This window comes from Anoplophora glabripennis, unplaced genomic scaffold (genome assembly GCF_000390285.2).
Source record: "Anoplophora glabripennis isolate ALB-LARVAE unplaced genomic scaffold, Agla_2.0 scaffold229, whole genome shotgun sequence".
Classification (NCBI taxonomy): Eukaryota; Metazoa; Arthropoda; class Insecta; order Coleoptera; family Cerambycidae; genus Anoplophora; species Anoplophora glabripennis.
Window position 1 is genome coordinate 241,172 of NW_019417127.1, and position 27,893 is coordinate 269,064.

At 33.1% G+C, this 27,893-nt stretch overlaps 1 protein-coding gene across 1 annotated transcript in view; it reads left to right on the top strand.

The window, feature by feature from the left end:
- Positions 1–27,671, top strand: part of LOC108908085 (echinoderm microtubule-associated protein-like CG42247) — a 111,608-nt gene extending 83,937 nt beyond the window's left edge. Inside the window, exons 9-17 of the mRNA XM_018712000.1 lie at positions 7,623–7,760; positions 8,274–8,534; positions 16,796–16,924; positions 23,264–23,392; positions 23,488–23,650; positions 25,266–25,448; positions 25,506–25,601; positions 25,765–25,879; positions 27,518–27,671. Of these exons, the coding sequence (XP_018567516.1) occupies positions 7,623–7,760; positions 8,274–8,534; positions 16,796–16,924; positions 23,264–23,392; positions 23,488–23,650; positions 25,266–25,448; positions 25,506–25,601; positions 25,765–25,879; positions 27,518–27,671 (1,368 nt within the window). The remainder of the gene's footprint in view (positions 1–7,622; positions 7,761–8,273; positions 8,535–16,795; positions 16,925–23,263; positions 23,393–23,487; positions 23,651–25,265; positions 25,449–25,505; positions 25,602–25,764; positions 25,880–27,517) is intronic.
- Positions 27,672–27,893: the final 222 nt, after the last annotated feature.

Consider the following 27,893-nt stretch of genomic DNA (forward strand, 5'->3'; position numbering starts at 1 on the left):
ATGTGAATAACCATGACGTTTAGGTTTCAATATTGATTAAACTGAAATATAATACCTGTCTTCCTACCAATTTTCGGCTACTTGAAATTATTGGCGCCAAATACTTGTATTTCTAAGAATTATGTGTTGACAATGAGTATTCTTGACCCAATTTACCTCATAATACATAAATAAACAGCCGAAATAATTAAATATAAGACAAAGGAAACATGTACCCCATGCGTAGCTGTAATATACAATTAAATATGGCTATATCTATTGATATCTATATCGATATAGCAACAAATTAATTCTGTGCACTCTGCAGAGTGTAATAAAAATGGGACGGATTTTTTTGAAGGCTTCGTAACTCTTCAAAAATTTCCATATGCCATTATTAATAAAACAACGTCTTTTTCTTAGATTATGCCTTAAGTGAAAAAATACTTGCAAACATTTTTTGTTCAGCATTAATTGGAGATTAGAAAAAACATCTACGTATAAAATTGGAAAACCAATTGCCTGCATATTTTTTTCCAAAATAATATAGATATCACTGCCCAAAGGATTGCCATTGAAGACGTGATAAAAACATGTCTCTAATTGGATATTTGACTGAATAATTAAAAATTTTCAAATTTGCATCACTCTTTAGCCAAGAGAATAAATATTTTAGAAAGTGTGTTCATATAAAGAGACATTGTTTTAAGAAAAAAAAAACATTTAAGCAAAGAACGCTTCATTTTCGAGATACATAAATTTTCAAATTTGCAGCACTCTTTAGTAAAAAGATTAAACATTTTAGAACTTGTGTTTATATAAAATGATCTTGTTTTGAGAGAAAAAAAAACATATTTAAACATAGAAAACTCTTCATTTTCGAAATACATAAAAAATGTCACCTTAAGATATTTATTAAGATATTTAACGCAGATTGATGAAACTTGGCTAAAACTTGGGCAAAAATTGATTTAGTTTATCTCGAAAACGAAGCATTTCACGATCTGTATTTATACTAATTTTTTTCCTTAGAATAATGATTTGACTGCTGAAATGACTAAAGGAATCACCTTAAGGGCACCGCATTCTTTAAATAGTGTTTTCCCCAAAGACAAATATTTCAAACATTTAATAACTGAATAATCTAAAGCTTATCAAATAATAGGAATGTTATGCCATGCCACCTGAGTATTTTCAAAGACGCCGCAGTAAAACGAATAAACAGGTGCAAAAAACGATAAAACCATCAAGGTTTTAGGTACTGAAATCTAGGAAAATAATAACTTTTTTATATACAGGGTGTCCCGAAATTCATGCAACAAAATTTGGTCATAGATTCTTAAGACAAATTTAGGGGACCCGTATTTTTTCTTTTTGTCAACTGGGCCACTTGGTAAAAATAAAAAATACGGGTCCCCCAAATTTGTCTTAAAAATCCATGATCAAATTTTGTTGCATGCATTTCGGGACACCCTGTATAATTCCACATGTAAATATTCTTATAACATTTACTTGCTTAGTCCTACATATAAAATTGTTTACTTTTATTTGTAAGTACGTGAAAATAATTCTTAAAATATGGGATTAGGATAATAGCAAACGCATGTTTTACAAACGGTTTTTTAAAGTTATTATTTTATTTGTGTAAATTTAAATAGTAACAATGAATAAACAGAACATCAAGGATTTTATTTTTGTGTTTACTTTTGTTCTACACGTTTTACTTTTCAAGATTTCAGTACCTAAAAACACTAAAAACGCCAGAAATTTGATTATTTCTCAACCAGGGATATGGTCACCTTAAATATTTTAGATTATTTAGAAACGCCCTGTATATTTTGATGCAAAAAGACAATTAAAAACAAATTCTTCATAATAACCATTATTTCGCAAGCGTTCTTCAAGTACCCTTTTACACATTTTGATACAAACTAAAACAAAATTGCGGAAAAATTATTCTAACCTGTAAACATAGACATACATTAGAAAAAAATAAGTTATACCTACACCAAATCTCAATAGAAAACTTTTTATCCAATAACGACTTCCAGGCGTGTCTTACACGACTGTATATAACACATTACTCCCTCTTTCCATAAGAAACGTCATATTTTAAATAATTCATTCATAAGCCATCTGCATAAACACCGTTTTCGTGATAAGTTTTGCATATAACGACCTCACCGAGACGTTCACCACCACCGAAATGAAATTCTCACCTTGACCTCCCCTCTTAGCGTTGCGTTGTCGATGTCGGTGTCAATTAGCAGAAATTATTTTAATGAAAATATAGCAATATCTACATAAATAACGTATTAACATCTTTTAAAACGGATGAAGATTAGTAGGTATCGGTTAGAGCTGTCATTATGGAAATTTAGCAATTCAATTAACTATTATACAGAGTCATTCATTTTTGTTCCATGGATGATATACATACCTTCTTCCGAATTTTGACACAGAAAACCTAATCTGCCCTGGGAAGTGTAAAAAATTACCCTGAAACCTAGAGAGCGGTCTAAATTCTGCAATTAGTAGATTTTTTCTTGGGCATAGCCTGAAAACGAGTAGACACATCATATTAATGGAACTTATGCACAGTTTGACTATCAAAAGACTCAATAAATTCTTGTCATCCTTGGCAACTGCAAAAACACCAGAAAACTATCCTGAGACGTTTTCCTTGTGCGATTCTCAGATGCCGAGCCAGTACAATCGCTTCGGAATTGTCCAGGTGTACTTTGTGGAGAAAGGTTCGGGGTTCAATAATAGTAAGTAACACCGAACTACATTTATAATAGTAACTATTCCCGACACTAAAACGCATATATCACGAACGTTTACAAAAATAAATCAAGGAAACGACACAGTTAATTAAATAGGCCCACAAACAGAAATCGAAAAGTCCTTTTTCCCAGACTAGGTGACCATCATGGTTTTGGGGTTGCTGATCACGATTCCGGTGTCCATATGACCCCACGACATCTAGATTCTAGTTAATTCGAATGACAATTTTTTTGACCACGGATTCTGAAAGAGCGGATAATTTTACGCCCGAATACACTTTGACCTGTCGGTCTAACTGAAGGTCATTTGCAGGTCATCTAGAGGTCAAACCTTTCTTTTGATCAGGGATGGGCGTTTACGCGTCGACTTTAATTGTCGACGTCTACGTGTAGACTTCGCGTAGACTATGTAAACAACGTAGACTATGTAGACTATGTAGACAAAGCGGAGTTTGCGCTCTAATTTCAGTTTAATCTAACCTATATTATATTTGCGTTACATTTACGTATGATCTATTTTATGCTGTACTCAATTCATCACTCAACTTTTTCTGTTTGGCTGTTTTTACATAAACATAAAATGAGCGGACGTAAAGCAAATTATAATTTTGGTCGGTTAAGATTAAGAAAGTGAAAACTTTCATTTTTGTATACTTAATATATATTTTTTTATATTTTTTAAAACAAAAATTATTATAAAAACAATTATATAAATATATAAATTAAGACAGTCAGTAAAAAACAGTTTATTTAATTTTAAAATTTTAGTCTCCATTCGTGACCTAATTAAGCGAAAACTAGGGAATATATATAATACTCATATATATATAGATGTACATATACCAATAAATACACATAATATTTAGTTTGAGAAAATGCAATAAAAAACATTATCTTGTGCCTGTGCAAATATTTACATAAATATGTTACCATTTATCGTTTATTGAAAAGCTCAGCTCTATATGATCTGTATTAAAATCTTAGATCTTATATATTTACATAATATGATCTAGGATTGAAACAAAAATTATTTTGAAAAGGTACGTATATTATAAATTAGTAGAAATAATTAATAAACATTTTTTCTATTAATTTCTGTAACTTTAACATCTTTAGAAAAAATAAAATTAACGTGTTCTAACTAAACTAAAGTATCTACACAAAGTGTTCTTAAAACTTAATCAGATATTCCAAATTGTTGCTGACTTTAAATATGATAAAATTTTCATTAAAGGATATATGCGACATATCTTTATTTAGAGATTTTATAGAAAAAAAAATGTTGGTCAATCTGACCTGACCTAAAACTATCGAGGAGCATCAAGCGAGACACACTTTTTTTTTCTCGTGAATTCTCGGCAGATATTGTTTGATCTTTTGTACTCGGTTCATACATTTTTTTTTGTAGATGGTTGTGAGAGGTAGGTACTTTTCCAAATTCCAAATTTTCAATTTTTCTTTTTTTGCAAGAATCACGAGTTACAGCCTTACGAAATTCTTTTTTTGAGGTACATACCTACCACACCTTTTTCTAGTTTTGAGAGTTTCTTTATTGTTGACATTGTCGACATTGTCTACATTGTCGACTCTTCCAAATTAAGTCTTCATCTAGATCATTGTCTACGCGTAGACAATTGCATTGTCTACGTCGACACTGTCTACCCGCCCATCCCTGCTTTTGATCACTCGGTTGATATATCAGCTAAGAAGCGAAATATCGTATATATTATCTCTATGAAAGTTCAGGGGAATTAGTCTCTCTCTCACGGAAAAATACGTACTTAACTTCACTTCACACAGTTGAGTGTGATTTCGTGAAATAATAGGTTCGTAGTCCAAAATGAGAAATCAGTTGAGTGTTCAATTTCAAGCTTGAGTACCTATTTACATTCAACCGACTTTAAATTTTAAACCATGAGCCTATCACTTTACGAAATTACATTCAACTGTTGAAATTTTCTACAGTAATGTATTTGATCTTCATTTAACCTTGATCTAGACGTGATGGGGTCATATGGACACCGCAATTGTGATCAGTGACCTTAAGAGTATAAACTTCAGCTGGTCCGAGACCCATTTCTAGCTATCAGCCGAGAAATCAAAAGGATTTGACCTTTAGATGACCTTCAGAGGTAGGTTCGACCAATAGGTCGAAGCGTTTTCCGATATAAAATTTTGTACTCTTCCGGTGTCAAACAATTTTTATCATTCAAGTTAACGTGTTTGACCTTCATTTGACCTTGATCTAGACGTGATAGAGTTATATGGACAAAAACAAAGGACTTTTCTATTTTTATTTGTGGGCCTATGTTATTTGGAATTTTATAAAAAAATATCTAAAACAACGACCAAAATAGGCTCACTTATTCTTGGCAATGCCCGATGGGAAGGTCACGAATCAGGTGTTATTACACAAATAATATTCACTTACCACCAAATACTTACTAACAACAGTAGGTAAAGTAAACTTTTATTGAAAAAAGTAAACTTATCGTTGACACGGACGGAGTTCCTGGCAGAAGCCAATGGCAGGCGGAGAGGACCTAGTGCCACGGAAAAACCTAGCAGTATGTGGCGAGACTGGATTCCTGGCAGGACAAACCAGTGAAAAATGGAGAGGACCTAGTGTCATGGAAAGTCTTAGCAGCACATAGATGAGTGAGATTTTGGCAAAGTAAGAATGCTTACAGATAGAGGTAAGGAGTCGGGAAGAGGAGTTTCAAAAGAGCAGCATTCTCTATCAGGCTGGGTCCCTTATGTCGTCTCCTCATGATTGTGGTCGTCGTGCGATGCCGTAGTTTCGAAACTCGACATTTGGTGACTGGGACTACAAGAGACACCTTTGGTCCTATAAGTTGATAATGTTGTAGATGCCGTGAGCACCGTGCCCGGAATTATTTTTGTAAACAAATTCTCCTTAAAAGGTTGTGACACTCCTATCTCTTGGGTACCGTACTATGTGCTTCTGTTTTTTCACTGGTAAGTGGAAAGGTATGACTTTGTCTTTATGATTTGTGTTTGATTTTAGATTATTTAATTATAAACTCTTATTACACTTAAATTCTTTTTTGTTTATTTAAATAACTTTTTGTAAATTATTATATTAATATTTTCTACTAGTTGGCTGAAGACTAGCTTAATTTTAAGTTTTAAGGGTGGTTTTCTGGTATATTTGCACTGAGGAGTCACAAGCGTTGAATGGGTTTTATAATAATTAATATATTTATGATGTCCCCAAAATATGCGTCGACTCTTTTCTAAGGTGAAAGCAGGGTTTTGACTGTCTTTTAAGTTTCTGGGTAGTCTCTTGGCAATTTAAGGATTATTTTGGATTTCTGGTCAAAGAACATAGGGTAGAACATACCTATACCCATCCTTACTGAAAGAAGTATATTGGCGTGGATAAGTGGCATTCAAACTTCTCGGCTAATACGTAGAGGTGCTCTGTCTTGCATAAACTAAGGTATCTGAAGGCAAATTTTCAAATAATGTGTCTCGCAGACACGTAAGAAATGGTGCTATAAATCTTTAAGATATTTTAAATTGACAGCTATAAAATTATATTTTGTAAATGCTGTATAATTATACAGGATGATTCAGAACTTATCCAAAAAATGGATGTACAGGTGACTCTTACAAATACAATTTTGTAAACAAAAAATTAAAAAGGACAGTTCGAAAATCATTTAAAAATACACTTTGCATGGCACTGGAAACTGGTCCACTGTAAAATCTTAACTCGCACAATGCGACCGGCATGGCGGCAAAATGTGATAAAAAAAGACAAAAACTTGAAAAAATTTCTCGAGGAAAGAAATCTGTAAATAGAATTTTATAGCACCTATTTTATACTAGCTAATTCAACTGCTTTTGCCGTTGTTGTTATTATTAATTAATAAAATTAATTTGTGTTTTTAAATAATAAAATCATTTGATATACCCGATGCTGCAACAGCAATTGTTCAAAATTTTATCCACTCACGTGTAAACACATTTGGGTCCGTCTTACTCAGTTTCTACGAACTAACACAAATGTTGTCTTGCTTCAACATAAATTAAAACGATATCCATCAACTCTGAGTTGCTATACCTGCAAGCCATTTTTGACACTAACTACTAAAAAATTATTGTAAACACTATAAATTGTAAAATCGGATTTCAGTATTCCGAGTCGCTGAGTCCACATGGCTCTCACGCGTATTGCAAATAATTTTAGAGACTACAGTTGTCCAGCTATGTAATGGTTGAAAATACAACTTCAATAATTTTTTTTCTCGGAAACTATAAGTATTTTACAATTTTTTTTTACCATATCGATTGTATAAATGTCATCATTTATTAAAAAAACGTAACATTAATTTGATAATTTGATGGTTTTGTATTAGAATTAACATTGTCACTGGCGAATCCGCCATTTTCTAGAAAATTTTTAAATTTAAGTTTAATACACATTTTATTGAATGTAATTAATTAAGCCTCGATATAATTAGAAACTAATTTTCAGTAATAAAATCATGGGAATAGAATAGAATATTAGATATATTCTAAATGATGCCATTAACTTATTTCTTGTTTATAATCCTGATGTTTTTTGGTTAACGATATGTAGAAAATGATTTTATTTTTAAAAACAGTCACTCGGACCGTTTTTAAAAATATATTGAACAACATTGCAGCGACACATTTTTAAAAAGAAAAATAAATAATGTCGTGACAGTCCCGAATTAAATTTGTAGTAAACTCGCCGATTACGTGTCAACTTTAACGATTTTGCAAAGAAAACAACGTCTGGCTTACGTTTATGAAAAAATTGCATGCGTCTGGATATTTTCTTAATATTTAGGTCCCATTTTTCAGACTTTACAAGAGGAGTTAACGGGGGCAGTTTTCCATCCTTTAGACGATAACCTGATGATAACCCACGGAAAGGGTCACCTGACCTTCTGGAACAGGAGAAAGGACGGATTTTTCGAGAGAACAGACATTATTAAACCAGTAAGATTTAAACAATAATGTTGCTGTTTTTACATGCTCTATTAGACGCATTTGATTTTATTAACAAAATAGAAAATGTAAAACGTAATATTTGTAATTTGGTTTAACATTCTTGCTGCTGTGCTTTTATTCTCCGTTTAAATTTAAAAAATATTTTCTTAAAAAAATATTATTACTAGCTTCTGCAAGAACTATTTTTACATTTTGGCTACCAATCTATAATGACTGGAATCTAAATCTATACTGTCACCATCTCAATTTAGATTTAGGAAGATTTTTTTTCACTAACAAAGCCTTATTAGCAATATCACATTGAGGCAATATCACACATCGTTTGCAAAAATTGGTGAGCAGAAATTATTGGAACTATTTTTAGTCATATAAAAACATATATTTTTTTCAAATTTGCTGTAGTTATTTAGCGGTCATTTAAATGACAATCAAAATTAATGAAATTAGTTAAAATGATTAAATAATTACTAATTACATATATATAATAATTTTTTCTTGTAGCCCTCAAGGACCTTAATAACCTCGCTACAGTTCGAACAAGACGGTGACGTCATAACAGCAGACAGCGACGGTTTCATAACGATATACAGCGTCGACGCCGATGGTGCTTACTTCGTCAGAATGGAGTACGAAGCTCATAATAAGGGAGTGAGTTCTTTGATTATGCTGTCGGAAGGAACACTCCTGTCTGGTGGAGAGAAAGACAGGAGGATAGCTGCCTGGGATTCGTTGCAGAACTACAAGAAAATCACAGATACCAAGGTAAGGGCAAATATTCTTTAAAAATGTTTCCTGTTTCCTTCTTTTCTTGCACAAAATAAACAATTTTATAATAATTCGTTATTCATGAAGGATGTTAAATTATTTAATCTTGTATCCCTTACCTAGTTGTTATATCTAGACAATTTTTTTTTTAGTTTTAATGTTCGTTATAATTAAATTTATTTTGAAACTACGATTATTATTATTAATAATAATAATAATAATAATNCATTTATTTCCAACAGGTAAACCCAATTACAGGAAATACATAGCAAATGAAAAATAATAATAGAGAACAGTTACACTTATAATCATAACAAAACCACTAAGTTTATTTTGACAAAATCTATTCTGTATAAGAGAAAAGTTGAAAAAAATAAATAAATAAATTTGACTAACTAGGTATATCTAGAATTGCTCGTTGTTGTAAACAACGTGTTTTATTGTATTTAGTGATGAAAAATTAATATCACAGTAATTACAGATTTTATTAAAATGATAACATGCATTATAAATAGGTGCTTTAAGTAAAATATTAGTTCTAGGCCTATCACAGTAAAAAGTTTGGTTATATCTTGAACCAGTACGCGGAACTAAAAATTGTATCTTACTAAGGAGACTACTACAATTTACGTTATTATGGATTAAATTATACAAAAATGATATAATTGACCATATCCGTCGCCGATCAAGAGAAATAGTATCAAATCTGTCCAATAATATTTGATTATCAATACCCCTGGCGGGATAGATGCCATCTTCCTTAAAAGAAATGTATTTTAAAAACCGCCTCTGAACAGATTCTATACTATCAATGTGACACTGATAAATTGGGAACCAAATAATTGATCCATACTCAAGTTTACTCCTAACCAAGGTATAATACAAAATTTTTAAGGTGCTAATATTTCTAAAATCTTTGCAGTTCCTTAATATAAAACCTAAAGTCCTATTGGCATTACTAACTAAATGATTAACCTGAGTAACAAAGGTAAGATTAGAGTCAAAGAAGATGCCTAAATCTTTTACGCAATCACTTCTTGAGATTGTAATATCATTAAGTGTATAATCATAATTATAAATTTGTTTTTTCCTGAAAAATGATACTACATAACATTTGTTTATATTTAACATTAAACGATTTGAATTACACCATTTGCCAATTAAGTTGGCTTGTACAATTTTCCTCATTCTCAATACTTGTAAAAATCTTTAAATCATCTGCAAAAAGAAGATTATTACAAGATATACTATTCGGTAAATCATTAACAAACAAGAGAAACAGTAAGGGCCCTAAATTCGAACCTTGTGGAACGCCAGAAGTAACTTTAAATTTTGACGAAGTGAAACCCTCACACTTAACAAACTGTTGTCTCTCTGTTAGGTACGATTTAATAAAATTAACAAAAATATTTGATAACCCAATACTATCAAGTTTAGCTAGTAACACGTAGTGATCAACCTGGTCAAATGCTTTGCTAAAATCCATATATAACACATCAATTTGCCCTTGGTGATCAATATTCTCACATATGTATTGAGAAATGCATGCCAAGTTTGACACACAAGAACGTTTATTTACAAATCCATGTTGACTCTGGGAGAAAATATCTTTGGTATTAGCGTAAATATGTTCATATAGTATTATTTCAAATAGTTTTGAAAAATTACATAAAATTGAAACAGGCCTATAATTAGATATTATAGATGGATCACCTTTTTTTTAATACCGGACATATGCGCGCTACTTTCCATACATCTGGATATGTTGCTGTAGATAAAGAGAGATTGAATATAAATAGCAAAGGAACTACTAAGACCTGCCCACAGTCCTTCACAACAAAGCTAGGTATAAAATCTGTACCAGATGTCATTTTATTTTTAAGTTTTTTAAGGGCGTTGAGAAAATCTACCTCGGTAATTATTGGTATATTAATATTCCTGTTAAAACTGTGCGCCATATTAAATGTTTCATTTTCCTTTCAAATTAAATAATTCAGTAGCGGAGATTCGGAGGCATCTTCATCTTTCCTTTAACATCTTTCCTTTAACAACACTAAAATTTTCGTAAAGGTAGTAGCATGTTCTGAAAGAGTAGAACAAATTACATATATCTCATCTCTTATCGATAAATATACCAATTCAAAAAAAACTGCAAAATATTGTTTTTATACCCTTCTTAATAGTATGCCTATAACAGCATAAATTGCTGATTGATTTGGGATGAGGTTCGTAATTAGTTTCATACAGGGTGTTAGAAATAAAAAAGAAGTAGGTAGTAAATGAAACTGAGAGCTTTACATTTTTTATTTCATTAATAAATACAGTATTAAAGAAAGCGTTCAAACTTTTGACAATCATGTCAATGCAGGCATTTTCTTAAAAATGAGTTACATGCTCCCTCAAATATCCCCTTTTAATCTCTAACTGCGTAGCAACCTTCTGTTGTAGAAATTAATTTGTGTAAGTTCTCAACAGGTTCTACATACATTAAACTTTTATTTATAAAAAGATATATTAGTCTGACAACTTTTGTTGCGAAAATCGAAAATTCCGTCCCTCTCAAATGCTGCCTCATTTTTGAAAAGGATTAATGCTTCTAAATTAGGATTGTAACATGTTCTTTCAAAATCCATCTACAAAATGTTAATCTGGCATCACAGTCTGGTGGATTGTCTTTTTGTACACATTGGATGTGGGGTTTTCCAAACAAAGTGGTGACTAAAAACTACATGAGCCACAATCCGCCTTATAGCACTTTTTCCAAAACTTGCTCTTCTATCTCAAGTATACAGAAGGATCTAGGTCTTCCATACATAAAATTCAGAATCTGCCATTTGTGCATTGGTATACAACGGAATTATTTATGTATTACACAGCGCCACAAAAAAAAATTGCTAGGCCCTGGATCAAACCAGTATTGACCCGATGAAACCGAATCTAAAGTTAGATTTCCCAGATCAGTTCATGCTTAGACTTTAGCAATAAGAAAGTCCTTTTGAAAGCGTTTTTCAAGGTTTCAAATCGACTTGAGTAGTCAGTGATTGGAAAAACAATCAAACTCATGGTCTCACCATAATCCAATAAAGTTGTGCTCGGCTTTAGGGGCCGCAAGAAAAAATTCCAAGCAGGATGATTTTTTCAGGGTTGCTTAGAGACTGCCTCCTGGGTATCCAACTCGATCACACTCGAACTCCTGGTACGAATTGCACTATAGGGGTGATTTCCTAAAAAAATTTTTAGAGCAAAATGACCTTAATAAAAGTTGTAGAGAATCAAATTCTGAACAACTTTTCCATATAAAATTTTTGTATGTCTAATACTTAACGAGTTACTGTGCATTATGTGAAAAAATCGGGCATGTTTTACAACTGTTATTAAAGTCATTCTGCTCTAAAAAAATGTTTAGCAAACCACCTCCATAGCGCAATTCGTACCAGGAGTTCAAGTGTGATTTTTTGGTTGGTGGATACTCAGGAGACAGTCCCCAAGCAACCCTGAAAAAATCATCCTGTTTGGAATTTTTTGTTTATAAAATGACATCTTTACTGGATTACCATAACTCCATTACTTTTTAACCCCATAACCCCGTAAACCTGCAACCCTGTAACTCGTAATTTGTTATTTGAACGATTTTGATAATAAAAATTCACGATCACTGATTTCACAGTCATCGAAGTACTATTACGTGTTTTTAGTATATATAGATAAAAAGAAAAAAACCCTGGGTGATTTTGTAATACAAATTTGTATGCCCCAGATAATGGGTCACAGGAGTTAAGGATTAAGTAGTTACAATAGGACTACAAACTCAAATGATCACAATTTCAAGGTTATACATTCCCGCACACCCCAGGGTTATGGGGTTATAGGGTTTTGGAAGCTTGCCAATTCACAATCATGTAGTTTCCACATCTGATATATGAGATTCCCACAGCGCTTTATTGTTGAACATCTTCGCACAGCCCGGGTTTTGGGGTTACAGAATTATGGGGTTAGGGAAGCCTACCAACCCACAGTTATGTAGTTTGGACCTCTGATGTATATAATCCATGTGTTCCTAGAGAGATTCATAAATCTACACTCTCGCACAACCCGGTTTATAGAGTTACGGTGTTATAGGGTTAGGGTTTTTATGGGGTCATGGGGTCACGGGGTTATAAATCTATGGGGTTATGGGGTTCTAGTGCAATGATATCATGAATTTTCAATCATCGACAAGTCAGTTTGAAATCTCAAAAACCAATTTCTACAGAAGTGTTTTAGTATTAGGGCCAAAACTGTTCTGGGAATACTGACTTTAGATTAGTACTCAACGGATCAAAGTACTAGTCTGGTTCACAGCCATACCCAGGTTTTTTTTTGGAGAGTTATTAAATAGCTTTACAACAAGCTAAATTAATGCAATTAATGCTAAAATAAAATTTGATCGAAAAATATATCAGAAACATAAACAGCATATCTTATAGTAGGGAAGCCCATGATGCTAAAAAGGGATTTACTCGAGCGCCGTGGGGACCTATTGGATTTTGAAGATTAGATGGTAGAAAGAAAAAAGGTTATATGATGTATACCCTGTCACCGGTGGGGGAAACGTCTACAGGCTTTCAAAAAATTAAAAAAAAAACAGTCACATGGAAATACTCGGGCACGTCAGATATTGATAGTGTATATGCTCTACGTGTCTCCGATGATGGAGATATGCTAATCTGCCGATTTGGATGGTGGGGGCGGCCGTACGGAAAGGTTAAAAATGGGGAAAAAAAATTTACTCTAGCGCGTCATTCTCCATTCAAAAGACTGACGATTCGGATGTGACGCAAACTCGTGGCAGTTTTTTGAAAATCCAAAAAAAATCGGCTTTTTGAAATACTCGAGCTCATCAGATTTTCATATAGATGGTTCAGCTTGATGCCCTGGTCGTGCTGATCCATAATCTGACGATTATTTGGGGGGTTTTCTTAATCTGACGGTTTGAAAAAAATATTTTTTTTTTCATTATTTTTTTTTAAATCACTGAACGTGACAAATAAAAAGCACAAATAACATGCAAATAAAAACAAATAACAAATTTTGTTGAAATTTGTAAAAAAGTTTTTTATTTTATTTTCTGTACACATAAATCTATTTCTTTTAATTATAATACACATAAACACATCATATACCGGGTGTTTCATGAAGTTCTCCCGGCACTAATAGAGGATGTTCCTTGGGTTATTTCTAGAAAAAAAGTTTATATAAACATGTGTCCGATTTGTTTTACTTTGTGAGCTACATGAATTTGAAATTTAAATGTAAAAAGTAATAATCAAATTTGTTAATTTGTTGCGTTACGTCTCGGTGCGCTACGCATTGGTCAAGTGTGCTCTGACGACATTTGCAAGGTAAAATGTTATCTAGGTTACTGTCAGTTTTGACAAACTTGCAGTTTAGTGTGAAGATTCAATTTTGCAAATTCGCGAACAATGCCTTTTAAGTTTACGACTGCTGAGTATACCGATATGGTGTTTGTTTTGGGTAATTGCGATGGAAATGCTACTCTAGCTTCACTGGAATATCAACGGCGTTTCCCAAATCGTCGCATTCCATCCCCGAAAACCACAACTTTTCATGCACTCAGAGAAACTGGTTCACTTCCAAGTGTTCGCATTCACTACGAACGGGTAAGTCAGCAGAGTGTTGTAGAAGAAGAGAATCTCCTTGATATGGCCGAGCGTAATCCCGGTGTTAGTACACGACGGATATCTTCGCCTTTAGTGATTCCCAATACCAGGGTGTGAAGAACATTAAACAGGAATCTGTTGTATCCATACCATCTACAGCGTGTTCAACATCTGGAGCCAGAAGATTTCCCTAGGCGGGTAGAATTTTGTGAGTGGTTGAATAATAATTTAGGATTTAGGATCCTATTTAATAATAGGAATTTCTATCGCTACATCTTATTTACGGATGAGTCACAATTTACCAGAGACGGTATCAACAACACCCATAACATGCATCAATGGTCGGACGTCAACCCTCATGCCACTGTAGAAAGTAATTTTCAACGTAGATTTAGCGTTAATGTGTGGTGTGGAATGTTATACGATCAACTTATAGGGCCATTTATTATTGAAGGTCGTCTTAATGGACCAAAGTATCTACAATTTTTAGAGGAAGAACTCCCGCGATTGCTTGAAGATGTACCTCTGGCAAGACGATTAAGAATGTACTTGCAACATAACGGAGCTCCACCTCATATTCCCCGAATTGTCACTGCTCACCTAAATGAGCATTACCCTGGTCGCTGGATCGGTCGAGGTGGGCCACACATTTGGCCAGCTAGGTCTCCAGACCTCAATCCGTTAGATTACAACATGTGGGGTTGGATGAAGGATTTGGTATATCAAGAGAAAGTGGAAACACGCGAAGCTCTAATCCAAAGAATTGTTAATGCTGCAACGCAAATAAAAGAAAAGCACGCGAATATTAGAAATGCAACGAGAGCAATTCACAGGCGTGCTGTCAGATGTATTGAAGTAGGAGGTGGAATTTTCGAAAACCTTTTAAATTAAGAATGTATGTATCACTATTACCGATGTTCTAAAAATAAAAATTAATTCCCATTATTTTATTTTCAAATTCGTGTAGCTCAATAAATAAAGCAAATCGGACACATGTTTATATGAACTTTTTTCCTAGAAATAACCCATGGAACATCCTCTATTAGTGTCGGGAGAACTTCATGAAACACCCGGTATACTTTCGGTAATCTAAATAAAAAATAAAAAAAATATGGCCGAGGTTAATAGATAGATAGATAGATAGATAGATAGATAGATAGATAGATAGATAGATAGATAGATAGATAGATAGATAGATAGATAGATAGATAGATAGATAGATAGATAGATAGATAGATAGATAGATAGATAGATAGATAGATAGATATTTGACCACTGTTATACATTCGTACAAATGTGGTATGTCAATTTTCAGTTTAGATTTGAACTATAAAACAGTTATTATTATTAAAAAAAAAAGGTACAACCATTTCTGCAGTCATAACACATAAGTTAAACAACATATAAATCCTATACAGAATTTATTAAAAAACGATATATTTAGTTTTTTATCATTTTATTAGCAAAAATAAAAAATACGGGTCCCCTAAATTTGTCTTAAGAATCTATGACCAAGTTCTGTTGCATTAATTTCGGGACGCCCTGTACATAATTACAGAAAGAATGATCAGAAGTTTGATGTTTAATAACACATTAGCGATTTCCTGGTAAACGGTTACATTTATCGGCTTGAACAAAGAGTACATATTTTTTTCTGATATTGTTTCTCTTTTCAATAAAGTTTAAATTTCTGTGATGTCTAGCAAGAGAAAAAAGTTAAGAACCAAACAAATTTTGAGTTCTAGGTAAATTGCCCTCTAGCGGCGCATAATGAAACTTTTCTCCGAATTAAATAAGTCATTTATATAAAAAAATTAAAAAAAATGAACTTCAAGCTGTAACTTGCAAATAATTGACAATTCGAAAAAAATTTTCATTACATACTGCTATTATTTTAATCCATAGAATCACCTCCCGGAGTTTCCTGACGGAGTTTCAAAACAACATGTATTTCCCTGCAGCTGCACGCGGTAAACTTTATTAACGATTTTTGTTACTTCGGCTTGTGGAAATCGGCAGAATATATTTTTCCCGTTATCCTTGAATTATTTCCTTCAAAATAAAAAAAAATCGACCGCGCTTGAGAATGTCGTGGTGACGTTTTTTTTTTACAACTTTGTGACCTTCGGACTGCCTTACGTCACGCTCAAATCATCAGATTATTGAAATGCACACTTTTCAGCATGTAATTAACCCATCATATCTTAATCTGACCCATATGTTAATCTGCTGCGCTTGAGTAACTTCCAAAATCCCCTCTTGGGCTCCCCTACTATTAGTAAAATTCTGTGATTTTGTCAACAAATTTTTTGTTTTCATGTCTACACCGTCAAAAAGGATTTAAAATCATATTTTGCATTTTGTTCGAATACGATAATAATAGAGAAAAACGATAAGAATGCCTTTCTTAATTTATCCTGCTTTTTCAGGAATTGAATTTCCGCGCCTGAATTTCCTCATTTATAATCGCCATATTCAAATGTTTGTTTTCGTATGAACTTTCTTTCTTGCTTTTTGGAGTACACTTTGCTTTTAATATTTTACACATTTTTTAAATATCTTTTATACATATGTACATGGTATGTTGTCAAATTTCAGCTTCCAGAAGTTTTCGGGGGTGTCAGGTCGATATATCCTCAACGACCCGGGAGGAACGATGGAAACATCTACGTAGGTACCACGAAAAACAACATCTTGGAGGGTTCCCTGCAAAGGAGGTTCAACCAGGTTAGTATTGCGACAACGTAGACAGCGTACCAAACGTTTTTTATTTAACAGACGACCGAGACGCACACGTTTCAAGAGGTTTTAAGAGGTGGGTTGGAGAGGGAAAATAGCAAATTCGTATCTCGTACGAAAAGTAACGCACAACCGAATTTCAGACAGGTTAGCATCACAGCTCAGTGTGTTGGCTCTGGATCCCGCTGCTATTCTGTCAAGCATGATATAAACCCTAAAGAATCTTCTGTTAACAGTGCAACAGCAAAATTAACTAGAATTATTATTTGCCTCCATGAATTGGTAAAGAAGTGAATTATATTTAAAATTTAAATAGTTTCAAATTCTATCCAACATCAGTAGTTAACATCTGTTAATTTTACAATGCTATTACTTAAATAAACACATTTCTACAGGCTGTCATAGCAACATTTCAAAGATTGAACGTTAAACATAGTTTTTATCAATTACCCAAGAACTGAGCATAAAAATCGATATATCGATTTGAATCGAGTTTATTTCTTATTCGATTCATCGACTCGCAGAAAAAATCGAAACGGAATATCGAATCGAAATATCGAATCGGATCGAGATATTGCATCGAATCAAGTTGTCGAATCGAATCGAAATGTCGAATAAAATCTGTAGTAGGTGAAAATCGTTATATCTATTAGAATTCATTTATCGAAAAATTGAATTGGAGTCTGAACATTTATGTGTAGCTTAAAATTATTCGATTTTTTATTTACGTTATTACAGGCTGATATCTAAGTATATTAAAGGGAGTGAGACACTGTATCGTGTCTTTACTCAAGTGTCTTGAATCTTGAAGTCAAGACACACGATAAGGTTTCTCACACAGCGGCCTACTACCTAGACCTACCTGCATTGACTGTGTTACGAATTTAGGCAAAGTATCTCGTATATTTGGGAGTGTACTAGGTATCATACACAGCAATGATTACAAACAAATTTTTATCCAACTCATTTAATTTATTCCCTATGTATATAACTGTCAAAAATAAATAAACATTTACTAAACAGTGAAACAAAATTAACAATTTTTAATTAAAAATAAAGGAATTAAACAAAAACAACATTATTAGAAGATAAAGAGAAACCCAAGAAAAAATTTAGGCGATATATTTTTCATTCATTGAAATCATCACTTTGGGACTGTAGGACTATAGGAACCCTATTCAGACCATTCAGTACGAAATATATTAATTTAAATGTTGTTTCCAATTGCTAGTAATACCACTATCTAACAAATACCTGAGTTATCTATTTATTTGCCTGTATGTTTGGTAACAAACCCATTGATGTTTTATTGTTTTGTTACAATTAAGGGCGCCATATTCTTGAAATAGTGTTTTCCACAAAGACAAATAATTTAAGTAATTTAATAACTGAATAATTTGAAGCTTATCATATAACTGAAATGTTATGTCATGACATATGTGTATTTTCAAAGATGCCGCAGAAAAGGCGGAAATACACATGCCTCTTGCTTGCACAATAGCATGCAAGTAGCTTGCAGGAGATAGCTCCTGGTATGTGTATCTATTAAAAGGCATGCCTGTAGAAGGCGCGCAAGTAAATTGCACATCATTTGATTTTTTGGCATGCAATGTGAGGCGGGGGGTTTCGGGGGAGTTCAAGTGGCATGTCGGAACGTGTCTACTTGCTACCTACTGATATGCCAATAAGCCATAATACTAACGAGGCATTCCATTTTACTTGCAAATGTATCAGCAGTGTGCCATCCGCCGGCATATGCTATTTCTTAGCATGCAAGTTACTTACCTATTTTACTGGTATGTGTATTTCCGCCTTAAAACGAATAAACATGTGCAAAAAACGATCAAACCATCAAGGTTTTAGGTAGTGAAGTTTACGAAAATACCAACTTTTTTATATATAACTCCACATATATATTCTTATAACATATTCTTATAACATATACTTGCTAAGTCCTACATATAAAATTGTTTACTTTTATTTATAAGTGTGTGAAAACAATTCTTAAAATGTGGGGTTAGGACAACAGCAAACGCATGTTTTACAAACCCTTTTTTTAAGTTATTATTTTATTTAAGTAAATTTAAATAGTACCTAGCAATGAATAAACAGAACATCAAGGAATTTACTTTTGTGCTTACCTTTGTTCTACACGTTTTATTTTTCAAGATTTCAGAACCTAAAAACGCCAGAAATTTGACTATTTCTCGGCCAGGGATATGGCCACCTTAAATATTTTTTCAATCCCTTCCATTTAATTCGATTCAAAAATACAAATCGATTCGAATCAATATACAATTTTTTCCATACCTAACTGTCGATTCAAGTAAATAATATCACTCGAGAATTAGATATTCCGATTCAATTTAGTTCTATTCGAATTGATCAGCTATTCGATATTTCGATTTGATTTTTTCCATGGATCCATTCAAAAATACAAATCAATTCCAATCGATATATCGATTTATTGCACAGGATTAATCGATTGGAACGATTCGATTCGATTAAAATAAAATTATATAATTCGATTAATCGATACGAATCGATTTTTTTGACGAATCGATTCTTTATTTCACGAATCGCACGGGTCCACCAAGAAATCGATAGACTTTATCGTACATCTGCGAACAAAAACAATAGCATTGGAGTTAGAAGTAGTCTGAGAGGTTCCACGTGCCAAAAAAGTTTTATACCGAATCTTTGTGGGATCGTAGATCATTTAGAAAATTTTTTAAGTATAAATTAAGCTCTTATTTTTTTTATTTTGATTAAACAAATCCGTTCAGAAAGTTGTGGCACCATTTCCACAGAATAAACACATTATTTACATCTTCTTAATAAACAAGTACAGCATAATGGAATTGGCGTTTGAATAAAAATTAATTACAAAATTTAAATTTTCTAATAACATTTTTTTATTTGGAATTCAAAAAAATATATTTCTATGGAATGTTTTTCTTTTGGTGTAGCTCGAATTAATAATACTACATTTATGAGATTTTTGTACTTTTGATAATATGGTATTTAAAGCCATGTTTTTTAAATTCTTTTATAAGCATCTATTTTGTGGAACGAACAAATTTAAAATTATTTTCAGTGGATTCAGTCATGTGAAAAGCTTACTGTAATTAAACAAAAAAATTGAAACTTACCTGATTTAAAGGAAAAGTGAAAAATATCTGTTATTTTTTAGAAATACTACCTGTCGTAACTTTCGTTAATGGTTGATAGGTATATTTGTACACCAATCCAGAGAATTTTTACATTTTATTAGTTAAATCATTATTTCAGCTATCAATGTCAAATACCTTGAGAAATAAATATTGATCTTAGTAAATCTTATTAAATTTTCATTATTAATAAATATAGAACAAATTGCTTATTACTTATTTTAACAAATTAAGAATATCTATCTCTCTTTTATTACATATTACATTACTTATTATATTTGTATTGCAAAATTCTGTTGATAAGCTTGTTTACTAGCATTTTGTATGCACAGATGAAACGTTTTGAACAAGCATTTGTACTTGAAGCAGAAGTTTCTGATGGGTTACTTGTTGCTCATATAAATGAGAAAATACTGAGATTTGCCTAAGCAAAATAGTTACCCAAGGAAGGTGAAATTTGTTGTTCAGTGTTGCGTTATAATTTCGAAGGAGGCGAAAATAAACAGAGTGAATATGTAATTAGCATGCATTTTAGAACAAATCTTTTCTCTCTCAAACTACCAAATGAGATTGTATCACCATCATTGTTTAAGGATAACGACTATTCACTCTGGCTCCTTAATCCATGTTGTTGCTTTGTTTTGAAATAGATACATGCACCACTTCATTCACATTTAACAGTTTATGATACTATTTATAGTTGTTTGTCATCCAATGTCATTATAAATTTAAAATACATATTCAAATTAGAGAAGGCGAAACTATAAGAAAAAAAACACATTTAAAATCACAATCCAATATCGATTTTATTTTATACTTTGAGTCTTTGTCAAAAAAGACTTTTGCTATATTATACAACGAGAATGGACCGTTAATTTCAAGCCTGATTGCCACAACATGTCGTCGGTTTAAACTCTGGACTTTTATGACTAAATCGCTCTCTTCTTCTGTAGAAAGTATGGTACTGGAAGTTAAATTTGACCAGTATTTACATTCGTTGTGTTCATTGCCTGTTACCAGATGATTATTAATTTCTTTCGTCTTAGACATCTTGTTGACTTATTCAGTATTTTTGTTAGTTTCCTTTGAAAGCTGATCGTAGATGATGTAGTTCCTCATTCAAGTTTTCTGGCTCGAATATTGTCCGTGCTGTGCATTAATATGTTGATATTTTATTTCTCAGCTGAATGGTGACGAGAGATTTAAAGGTGACTAATTGCAGAGCCTTTTCTTCGAGAAATTCCATGTAGATAGAAAAAGTCCATCTGATGCATACGTCTACCAAGTCCATTAAATTCTACAATGAGTCTTCGATGAATTTCTTCCAACAGTCTTTAATTGGCTCAAAAACTCAATAGGGTGTCGCCTGGATCTAATTGATTTTCCTCGATAACATCTTCATTGTTACTGACATGGTGTTTTGTTTTCATCACTAGGTCTTTAATTCTGCAAGATTTTCTGAAGATTTTATCAGGATATGTAAATATTGGCTAATGGATTTGATCACTAGTTTTAGATTTTCTTATAAAGAAGAGGGCGATGTGTCTCTCGAAACGTTAAGAAATCGACGACGTGGTAACCACTTTGAAATTGTTCAACCATTGACAACAGCCACTTAAACTTGCAAACCAAGCTATTAAACGTTTAACATTACACTAAAGTAATATTCAAAGCAGTTTTTATTTATTAATACTCATGAGTGCAATAAGTATTTTGCCGAAAAGTTATTAAAAAGGAGTAATACTTGTTCAGGATTAAAATAAGACAGGCCGAAAAAATTTGGCCCACCTCATTTTTGTGGGCTGAGTTCGGATCCAAATTTCTCAATTAGCTCTGGTTTTCGAGATATCCTAACCTAAAAGTGACAAAGTCGCGATTTTTTGACATATTTGAGATTATGTTACATGGATAAGTATTTTTTTTCTAAAACCATTAATGGAGTCTTAAAGTACTATACTTGCTCTTTAAAACACACTTGGATTTATCCGGATATCATTTTTCGCCTTTGAGAAATCGCATGTTGAAATTTAGTAGGTACCTAGTTTGACTTTTTGAATATACACACTGACAACACAGCTCCACAAACCTAAGTAGGGATCTGACATGTTTTTGGGGCCGCTGATCGTGAATCTAGACTCCAAAATACTCTATCACGTCAAATTTTGCAATAAACTTAAAAAAGTGTCTAAAAATTTGATATATGGCCGATATTTTACGTATTTTATCAATCTGAAAATATATTTACACGCAAAAGAGGCTCTCACTATATCCCGAACTCATAAACGTTAAGCCAAGAAACTAAGCCCATAAACCTATAAGCCCATACACCCTTAACCTATAAACTCCAAACCCATAAACTCTAAAAATCGAGTCAAACTACTAAATTTCCACTTGCGATTTCTCAAAGGATGAAAAATGATATCGGGATAAATCCAAGTGCGTTTTAAAGAGTAATTATAGTACTTCAAGACTCCATTAATGATTTCAGCAAAAAAATTACCTTTGCATGTAACCTCAACCTCAAGCATATAAAAAAAAATCGCTATTTAGGCCCTTTTATGTCAGGATATCTCTAAAACCAGAGCTAACTGAGAAATTTGGGCCTTAGATTCGAGTTCAGCGCACCAAAATCCATTGGGGAAGTATATTCGTTTTGTAGGTTTAAAATCTTGTCGACCTGTGTAATCAATTTTGTATTAAATTCATTATCCTGGAATTTTCAGAGCCCAGAAATTACACTCACTCGTCAAATGAAATATACAACGTTTATTCACCTATGTCATTTTTAATTTATTTTTTAATATAACATTTAACTATACTCCTGAGTGTCAGTTCCAGATACTAATTTTATTCAGATGTAAAATGTCGCACTTACATTTCAAATTTATTTTTACATCTTATTTTGTGTTGTGTACTAATATTTACACTGTTTCATTTTAATGTATAGAAATACATCAATAAAAAATATGTACATCCATATCGTCCAACAAAAGCAAAACAAATATGTGTTCATCACCGCCCCTTCATTTTTTAAAGTCACAAAACCATCTTCAACTGAAATTTAGCAGCATGTGCAATGTCTGAGTTATACACCACGATATATGTTTCGCTAGAACAAACATTTATGGAGATCGTATGATACCAAAATTTATTTCAGGTTGTTTTTGGTCATGGCAGGCAACTTTGGGGTCTAGCCGTCCATCCGGACGACGAAGTTTTTGCAACTGCTGGTCACGATAAAAATATAGCTTTGTGGAGGAAGAACAAGTTGATCTGGGTGACTCAGGTAGAACTGAAATTAAGTCTATTCGACCCAAAATTCAATTAATTTAGCTACAGAAGTTCGATATATTCATCAAAAGTTGTAATTTATATTTGTAGGTTTCATTTGAGTGCATAGCCTTGAGTTTTCATCCTTTTGGAGTGGCTTTAGCTGTGGGTAGTACCGAGGGCCATTTGATAATAATGAATTCTGAGACTGGAGTTGTTGTTAACACGATAAGGGTGTGCGGGTCGCCCCTTAACTGTGTTTCATTTAATCCATGTAAGTAAATAATAATTTATTTTTCTAAAACGCTATAACATACAGATACCCGTAAAATGTTCATCGAAGTTGCTAATTAGCAAATAGTTTGTTATCAGGTGTCTCAAAATTTACACAAGTTTTGAATTTCGCATCATTTGTTGCACGAATAAACAACGCGTTCTTCATTGTTGAGAAATATTTAAATAATGAAGGTTTGGCGGCTACAGTTCGCAAATTTCGTACAAAATATGGCCGGAATAGTGATTTAACTTCATTAATAGTGGAGAGATTAATTGAAAAAATCAGGGAGACTGGATCAATTAGTGATCTTAAATACTCTGGCCGTCCTTCAGCAAGTCGTTCAAAACAAAACATCAGTTCGTGAAAGTGTTTCAGAAAGTCCGAAAACATCTATTCGGTACCGTGGTCAAAAATTGGACATTTCAAGAAGCTCTCTACAGCGTATTCTCGTGAAAGATTTACTAAGTTCAATTGACTGAAGAATTGAAGTCTACTGACCGTGCAGAGCGATGAGAGTTCGTTGAATGGATCATGGAACAAGTGGATACAGATTTTTTGAACAAAATCATCAATTATGAGGTTCATTTTCATCTTGATGATTTCGTTAACCGACAAAATCGTCGCATTTGGGGTTCAGAAAATCTACGAGTGATAGTTGAGAAACAAATGCGTGTCAACGTGTGACTGTTTGGTGCGAATTTTGGTCTGGATGCATCATCGGACCATTCTTATTCGAAAATGCGGTTGGTCAGGCAATAACAGTTAATGGTGCTCGCTATGGTAACATTACATTGCAAGATATGGACGTAGATGACATGTGGTTACAACAAGACGGTGACACATATCATATAGCTCGAGAAACAATTTAGTTACTGCATGAGCCATTTCCTGGTCGTGTAATTTCCCGTTTTGCTGATCTGAATTGGCCGACCAGATCATGCGATTTAACGCCTTTGGACTTTTTTCTTTGGGGTTTTTTGAAATCTAAGGTTTAGGCTAATAAGTCCACGACACCCACGTCTTGAAACAGGAAGCGCTGTATCAACAAAATTCAGCCGCATTTATGGCTGTTTACCCGATATGTGATTTCATACATAACCCTATATTGTATACTTTATGAATCAATAAAAAATTTACAATTTTTTATTAAAAATTTGTGTTTTCTACAAAATTACTTGCGTCAATTTTGAGTAATGTACACTTTTTAGTAATGAGGATGGTAAATGTTCGAAACTCAAGTCGTATTAGCTTCAAGTAGGACAAGTTCAGAAACGAAAGAAAACATTTCGTCTCAAATTGGAAATGCTATTTTTTCTATTAATGTATAGTTTTTGTTGTCAAATTAAACAAGAAATTAATCACGGAAGCATATGCATTTTGTTCAAAATTGCCGCTGTCATTTAGAAGATAGCATTTTTCAAGTAAAACGTTTACACTTTATTTTAGCTTTTGAAATTAAAGTAAACGTTTGTTGCTTAAACACACATTCTCGATAGTTTTACTCATTGGGAAAAATTGTTCCGAGTTTTTCTAAAACTAAGGTGTGTGTCTAACAACTGACGGGCAAACATGTCGATTTTCGCGAATCATCTTCAAATTGGCTTTTTTATAGCTGGCGAGTTGATAGCAATCGCATCCCAAAACGGGAGCATATACCTCTTCAGGGTAAGTCGAGATGGTTTCTCATACAAGAAGTCGAACAAAATCAGAGGGTCCCAACCGCTTATGCAGATGGATTGGAGTTCTGACAGCAACTTCCTCCAAACAGTCACTGCCGAATATGACCTCGCATTTTGTAAGAATATTTTTTTTTCATGTTATATTTTTCAATTGTACGAATTTCCAATTTTAGGGGATGTGAAATCTCTGTCGCCGGAAAAGAGCCCCATTGCGATGAAAGACGTGAAGTGGTACACACACAATTCTACTGTTGGTTTTATGGTGGCAGGTAGGTGTATTTTTCAAATAATTATTATCAAAAAATTGTCGAAACTGGTAGATTATATGAATTCAATATTTGCAAGTGATTCTATAAAATGAACTAATCCAAATAATTTATATTATCTACTCAATTCGAAACTGTATTGAGACCTGCCGAAATAATTTTTCAGGCATGTGGAACAACCGATTCTATCCGATGACGTCAGTAATAAGCACAGCAAGCAGGTCAGCGGCTCACGATCTATTAGTTTCCGGTGATACCGACGGGTATATCAGATTGTTCAGGTAAGAAGAATGCGAAAACATTAAATCAAGCGTGTTTACAGGTTTTATAGATTCCTAAAGTAAATAAAGAGTAACTTTTCAATTTTCACTGGCATTTTTCCATGTAGTAGCACAATACGCATTTAGTATTTTTCCTAGATGCATTAAAAGCAATACAAATCTCAAGTGCATTTATAACTGTAACGCTAATTTATTCTTGTCTACTGAAAAATTCTTATTTGTTGTATTTTAAGGAACTAGGGTAATAACCATTCAAGCCCATTATTAAATTCTAGGAAAATCTAGACATTTACGTTTCGGAAATTTTTTTTTAGAGATTTTTAGTTTAAAATATGTAGAAATAGTGTGATTTCTAAGACATAATTAGAATTTTTTTAAACCTTTAATTAAAAAAACGTGGATTGTACTTTACACGTTATAATTTTGCATATATAACAATACAGCATGTTTTCGATAGTGGAATTTTAAAGGATTATAGCCGATTCCAAAATAACGCCATAAAAAAAGTTGGCTGGGTCGTAGACCAAACTGGTGTATTCTGTATAATACTTTGACCCGCTGAACCCAAATAGTCCAATCGCCCTAGTCAAAAATGTATTTAAAGATGGCATTAATTCCGAAGTATACAATTTTTTGGATGTGGTTACTTTTTTATATAACAGATATAATTTATACACTTTCCTTGTTACCACTCGAGTAAAGCCTTTGATATTTTCAGAAAAAAATATTTATTAAAATGTTTACAGATAAGAATAAACTTATCATCTTATTATCAAACTTATCCTTTGAATGAATGTATGTATCATCATCATTGGATTGTTCAAGGAGTGGCCAACAAACGTCCATACAATTTTGCTTCTGTTGATCGGACATGAAATGAGGACACACTTTGCTGCCACTCGATGCATGTTCAATATTTCAGTCAAAATTTCATGGGATGATCCAATTGAGATGCTAGCCTCTTTTGCAAATTCTCTGATAGTTAATCGGCGATTTGCACGCACCAGACCTTCGACTTTCTGAACGTGGGTGTCATCAGTTGAAGCCGAAGGCCTTCCTGGTCGAGGATCATCTTCAATTCACTGACGACCACTTTTCAATTGTGAAAACCATTCGTAACATTGCGGACGCCCTAGAGTATTATCTCCGTAAGCTTGTTTCAAATGTTAAAACGTTTCTCTAAAAGTTTTCCCTAGTTTCACACAAACGTTTACGTTGCATCGTTGTTCTAGAAAATGGCACATTTCAAAAATTCTCACTGATACTTGAACACATTGCACTCAAATAACAATATCACGGAATCTAAATAAGATATCAACAATTCAAAAACATTTGGTAACAGAGGAGGTTATGCATAACGAAAAGCTGCCAACCGCATATCACTAAATATCTCCATTAATTAAAAAGTTCGGTTATTTTCTGAACAGATGTCGTAGGTAATTAAGATATAACTCATTCTGTATGTTTTACCCATACACCATAAAAAACCACCCGGTATACCAGTTCATTTTTATTTATTCCTTTAGACCATGTTTCATCAATCTACGGAAAATATCTTCACATATTTCAGTGATTTTAGAACCTATGCTACTTTCTGGAGTTTGTTTTCAGAAAATATATTTTTATTATGACATACAGGTACCCCTGTCTAAGTCCCAAGGCAGAGTACAACGAGGAGAAGGTCTACAGCGGAACCGTGGCTTGCTCTAGGTTCCTCTTCAACGACCGAAACGTCGTCACCGTGGGTGGAACCGACGCATCCCTCATGCTGTGGGTTCTAACAGAAGAATAGCACAAACCCTACATGTACCTGCCGTCCATAAGTAGGAAAAAATTCGAAAACAACGACGGATCCGATTTCGAGTCCGACTTAGATAGCACGACCTTTGAGGTCTTAAATTTACATTACTAAATCACCTGAGGGTTGTTTGAGAGATGGTCGAGATGGTTTTTCCTTGGAACAGGTGTTGCTGCCTTACTTCCAGACCAAGACAAGATAGAATTATTTTTAGAC